Source organism: Papilio xuthus, unplaced genomic scaffold (genome assembly GCF_000836235.2).
Source record: "Papilio xuthus unplaced genomic scaffold, Pxut_1.1 DF825946.1, whole genome shotgun sequence".
NCBI lineage: Eukaryota > Metazoa > Arthropoda > Insecta > Lepidoptera > Papilionidae > Papilio > Papilio xuthus.
This window is the reverse complement of record NW_013532703.1, coordinates 15854286-15860405: the sequence shown is the minus strand read 5'-3', so window position 1 is coordinate 15860405 and position 6120 is coordinate 15854286. Positions and strand designations below refer to the sequence as shown.

Genomic DNA, 6120 nt, shown 5'->3' with positions numbered 1-6120 from the left:
CACCCCGGCTCGAACGGGGTGCGATTGAGAACACACTCCCTCGACGCGGTAGCGAAACGTGCGGTCACTAAGGAAGTCTCGTATTATGCATACGAGACGGTCGGGTACTCCGTACTCATATAGCTTGTTTATGAGCCCGTTGTGCCATACTTTATCGAACGCTTTTGCAACGTCGAGAAAGAGAGCTCCGGTGTTAAGGCCGCGTTGGCGTTTGGCAAGTATGTGTTCCGTGATGCGGTGCACTTGATGAGTGCATGAGTGTTTGGCGCGAAATCCAAACTGCTCGGCAATGGGCATGCCTTTCGTATCCATAAAGGAACGAAGGCGGGCTAAAACTAGTCGTTCATAAATCTTCCCAAACGTTTTGAGAAGGCTTATGGGGCGATATGAAGTAGGATTAGAAGGCGGTTTTGAAGGTTTGAGGAACCCTATGACTACGGCGTCTTTCCACTCGCTGGGAAAGACGCCTTTGGTCATTGCCGCATTAAAAATGGCTACGAGGAGTTGTATAATAGTAACGGGAAGCAGTTTGGTCACCCTATTGGTGATGCTATCCGAACCGGGAGCTTTACGTGGTCGCAAATTTTTAATTAATATCTCGACTTCATCGCTGGTAACCGGAGTAATTAAGTCAAGTAGAGGCTCGCTTTTTCTCCTGTCGACCTCGCTGTCCACCTTTCGGAGGTGATCAGGGTCGATCGGTAGGCTACTAGGGGAGCACTGGGCTTCGAGACTGTCAGCCAGGCATTCGGCTTTCTCTTCGTCCAACATGGCTGGTGTCATATTTGAACGAGAGAGTGGTGGCATCGTCGAGTACGTGTCGCCTTTAAGTGACTTGGGAAGTCGCCAAAAGGCTAAGTGGGATGGCTTTATATTACGAAGTGTTAAATCCCACCGTTCGTTCCGGATAGCAGCTATGCGTGTTTTTACTTCACGCTGTAATTTACGTAGCTCTTTTCGGTTCGATTCAGTGGGATACAAATCGTGTGCTCGGGTGGCCGCGTTCTTGCGTCTCAACAAGTCTCTGGCATCTGGTGGAAGTGCCCAGCGTTGGTTGACTGACTCTGGCATCTGCCTTGAGCAGTCCTCTATGGCGGTTTGGATATGACTTGTTAGAGAGCCGATCGCGGCGCCCATATCGTAATCCGTGTTAATTAAGTCGGGGACAGAGTTTAGGTGTGGGGAATTTATGTCTTTGAGCTTGGCACTAAGTTTGTGCCAGTCAACGACTGTTTTAGTTGGAGGATCGGTTTGTGCCGAGGTCCCTAGCTTTAGTAGAACTGGTCGGTGATCCGAGTGAAGCTCATGAATCACCTCAACGTTACGTAAGGTTAGGTTGATATTCTTGATGATTGCAATATCAAGCACATCCGGAGTGTGTCCCAATGTATGGGGATAGTGAGTGGGCTCTAATGGCGCTATGAAATCAAAATCGAGTAGGTCAGACAGTGCGTCAAGCGCAAGGCCGCGATTACTGATTCTGGTAGAGTTCCATCGAATGTGTTTGCTATTGAAATCACCTGCAAGGATCGTGGCTCCTCCTAAAGATAGAAGGGATTCAAAGTCGGAGCGTAATATGGTTGCGCTTGGTCTACAGGGAAGGTAGACTGAAGCTATTGTAATGGGGGCGTGACCAGTCATGGCCAGCTGACAGATCGATGCCTCTAGATGTGTTAACGTGGGCGTATCGATGGGTACACAGTGCAGGGATTTCTTATAGTAAATAATAGTACCACCGCCTGGGGCGCCGGTTCTGTCATTTCTAACGATGTTATAATTAGAGACTTTAGGGTCTCTCATAGTCGGTTTAAGAAATGTTTCCTGCACGAGTAACACATCGACTTGTTGGTCGCGGAGGAATGTATGGATTTCGTCGCGTTGGTTCCTAACCCCCCCATTCGCGTTATAGAAGGCTATACTAATCGAACGCGGTTTGACTCTGCCATTATTACGCGCGAGAGACGGATCACTACAATTATTTAACGCGTTTGCAGCCATCGAGACGCCTAGTTGTGTTCGAGGGCACATACGATGTGCTTGTACTTTTTAATTAAGTACAGTCGGGTTCCTATATTTCCTGACGCTTTTTCGTATTCGTCGGTGAATGTTAGAACTTCCTCCATATTGAGGCTCGTAAGACGGTTGAGGGATTCAAAAGGATTCCCTGTCGTTTTAGGTGGCGTAGGCATTGCCGCCGGCTTGACCGGTGCCGGTTTAGGAATGGGCGTGGTACTCGCGGGTACGCTAGCCGTGGGAATATTACTGCCCCATGCGGGGGTTCGAGCATTCGTTTTCCACGAGGGTTGGAGAGGTGGGAATTCGTTGGCTGAGAGTACCGCAGGGGGCCGACGTACCGATCGCTGGGGTTGGTTCGGGCTACGCTTAGGTGCTTTTGGGCACCCGTGGTAGTTAGCGGTATGATCACCGCGGCAAAGAACGCAGGCGGGCTTTCCGAAAGCCTCTAAAAGTGATTTATCTTTCGGCCTAGAGCACTCCGACGTACCGTGATCTCCTAGGCACTTAACACACCTAGGACGAGCGAAGCAGTTGCGGGCCGAGTGCCCGTACAACTGGCATTTGTGGCACTGACCGGGGAGGCCATTTTTGCGTGGCGGCTCTACTATGAGCCCGCTGAGGCCACAGATTGACTTTACGTCAAAAATGGCCTTCCCTTCAGGCGACAGCTCTAAATGAACCTGCACTAAGTCAATAGGCGATTTTGTTCGCCTATTGGTCATCCGGAAGACACTTATGACCGGATATTTCTGGTCTTTAAGGGACTGGACTACGTCTTCAATGGGGATTTCCTTAGGGATGCGTTTGATCACCACTCTAAGGATGCGCTCTTCTGCGAGTGTGTACGTGTGGTAGTACACCTCCTTTTCCTGTAGGAACCGGGTTACGAACCTGAAGGCCTCGGCGGTCTCCAGTTGCATCCGAATGCCTTGGGCTGTAGCTGCGGCTACGACTTTAAATTTGTTGGACAAGGCCGATTGAATCATCGGCCATTTGTCCGGGGCTTGGATGTAAATGGGTGGCGGTTTTTTGTCCGTCAGCGCACGGGCTACGGGGGGAGCCGAATGGACAGCCGACTGCTTTATGGGAGCAGTTTTGGGGGGCGCGACGGGCATTGCCATAAGGGCTGGAATCAAAACTGAATGGGCCGATCCGGATTCGAGCGGGGAGTGAGGGCGCGGCGCCTTCGGAGGGACGGGGGACGAGGATGATGATTCTGACGAGGGGGCGGGGGAGGAGCGCTTCTTGCGTTTTTTCTTGTTACGGACTTCCGTAAACAGGCCTCCTGTGTCTTCCGGGTTCTCGGGGGATAGCGGGGAGTCTAGCTCCATTTCTTCAAGGTCACTACCCGATGATAATGACGCATCGCTGATGGGGTCGGTCTTGGATGGGCCTGCGCGAACTTCGGTTTCGGCGGTAAGCGCCTTAAATGCGTCAGGGAATTTTGCCCTGAGGAATTCCAGGACGGCTACGAGATTTAGGTCCGCCATTTGGACATGTGGTGGACCTATACTACATATATATTAAATTCTCCCGGTGGGATGCCGGGGTGTGTATCCCTAGCTCCCTCCCTGCTGGGTTATGCAGGGAGGATGTGTGCCTACTACGTGTAGCCCTAGTGCGTCCGAGTGCCGATCTTATTGTGCACTCGGGTGTGTACTTAAGTCTAACTAAAGCTACCCGTGGGCTCTAAAAGGCCAAGCGTGGACCAACGTTGACTAGGGCACTACCCAAGGCCAGTGGTGGAGGTCCCTTCCGAATTACGCGGTTCCCTGAGGGGGAAACGCAGGCAAACGGGGCTGCCTGGCTAGCTTCGTTATCACCGTTAGGTATCCGCTAGCCTTTTAAAATTGCGCTGTTAAGAAGTTGCTCCGCGCGGTGAAAACTGCACTTCACAATTCCTTTCACGCAGTTCCCGAAGTCGGAAACAATAGACGTTGCTATGTTATTAATAAGAAACTAGATAATTGCTTGCCAGGTGGCGGTGCAATAAATAGTTCCCTAAGGAACAATGAAATGACGACGTTCTACCTCGAAACTAGGATTATCGCTTGTCAAATGGCGGGCGCAATAAAAATTGCACCAACACAATCGGCTCGCGAACAAAGGATGGCGGCACCTTTTACGGCGCGCGCAGGTGCGGATTGCTCAACGAATTGTTGGGCGGTGCGACAGAAGTGAGGCGAGCGGACACGTCCTTTCACCTCAGCGGTCTGTAGCGGAGTGTGTAAGAGAAGACCAGTCGCATCTTACTTAAATAGGAAGTCATAAAAGGTACATTTAAGATGGAATCCTTTTTAATTACACTTCAAAGTAGTGGTACTTACAATGTTAACGATGTCACATTACACTTTTATGATAGGTAATGTTTTTGTGCGTTTGTATGTTTGTTTTAATGTATGTAAATTCGTATTGTGTTTTTAGTTTTCAGAGTAGTTAGTTCCTATAGTAATAAATCATATTTAATAGTAACAAGAAGATTAAAAAGCAATTTCATATCGTTTAAATTTCTAAGCAAGGTATACTACGCGCTGAAACATCTCACAAGTTCTAAGACCTAAGCTTACACAAAGGAAATATCCAACTAAGTACATTAATCCTTTAAAGATAAAATATTCCGCACGTGGTACATGCTTTGGAAAATTTATTTAAGGATTTGATGCAACATCAATGTTGCAGAAACGCACTTACAATTAAACCTATAAAATACAATAAAAATTTTAACAGTGGTAGAGCCCGCTTTAACATCTTCGCACAAATCGGCCCGGCTCGCCCGGTGAAATACCACGACCACACAGAAGACAGGCGTGAAGTGGAAGCAATTCCGCGTTTCATCTGATGAGTGTGCGTCCCGGAGGCCAAAATTAGTCGTCTTTCCCTTCCCACCCTTTTTCTTGTAAGGAAAGGATGGGAAGTGGACTTTCCGGATGAGAGGATGCATGGAAAGGGAAAAAATTATCTTTCTGTGCATCCTCTTCTCCGTCGATTAAAGGTAGGCAACGCATATGCAATTGCGTATGTCTATGGGCAACGGTCACTTCACTGTTTTAGCGATTTCAGGTGGCCGCTCGCTCGTTTGCCACCTTGTGATATAAAAAAAAACCTTAAAATATTATAGTTGCTAGTTTTACTGTTATAAAGGAATATTGCAAATATGGAATCATTTAGTTCAGACTTATCTGAAAAGAAGTAACTAATTTGTTAATATCAAATACAACTTATAGATAACCAAAGTGACAGCTCATCCGTCATAGGGTCTTATGCTAAGAAAACTTTGTAATATCACAATACAGAGTTTTCGCAATAGGTACTTAATATAGAACAAAAAGGCAATTTAGATTTTTATCGTATTTATGTCTTTTGTTTCATCTCATCACTTTTATAGCTTTGAGGGTTGTGAGCTGTATGTAGCATATTTAATTATTATCATACGTAAATGATGTTGAAAAAACATATAAAGTTTTTTTTTTTTATTTATAATAGGAAGCCAATATATTACATGAGTGATTACAATGTTATAATATATGAAAAAAAATATTTGTTTATATCTAAGAACACGTATCATGTAATACACTAAAAGGCTAACACATCTTTTTAACAAAATTATATGACAAAAGAAGAAGTTATCTTTAAAATATTCGTTATTTAAACATAACACTGTTTAAAAATAAACAGAAAAAAACTAAGCATTCTGTGACACAAACTAAAAAGAAAATCCACCCGTGTTTGCTGCATTAAAATTTTGAAACAGGCGTTCGCGCATAGTTCTGTTTTTAAACTGCCATTTAATCTAACTTACGCGAACACGAAATAAAGTTTTCGCAGCAAACAAGAGATGGTTAACGGATAATGCATTTTAAGCATTTCTTTGTTGCAGTTGGAAAACGTATCCTACATTATTTTCAAATGTAATATAAACTATTCTTATCGTATTTTTTACTTTTAATCGCTATTCATTTTAAAAGAAGAAAGAATTAATTAATAAGTGTTTATACGTAAATACTACATACGTAGTACATGTATACACACAAAAAACGTCTGTTCAAAAATCAAATTATTATTAAAGGATGGTTCCAAAACTTACAGTTTATAATATGACGATGC

The 6120-nt window shown here is 45.3% G+C and overlaps 1 protein-coding gene across 1 annotated transcript; it reads right to left on the bottom strand.

The window, feature by feature from the left end:
- Nucleotides 1-2006: 2006 nt before the first annotated feature.
- On the bottom strand, nt 2007-3506 carry LOC106123912 (nucleic-acid-binding protein from mobile element jockey-like). Its single transcript, XM_013320327.1, has one exon. It carries the CDS (start codon nt 3504-3506, stop codon nt 2007-2009), a length of 1500 nt encoding a protein of 499 aa, XP_013175781.1.
- Nucleotides 3507-6120: the final 2614 nt, after the last annotated feature.

Coding starts and splice junctions, on each gene's coding strand:
- LOC106123912 (XM_013320327.1), bottom strand. CDS start 3,506: ATGGCGGACCTAAATCTCGTAGCCGTCCTGGAATTCCTCAGGGCAAAA.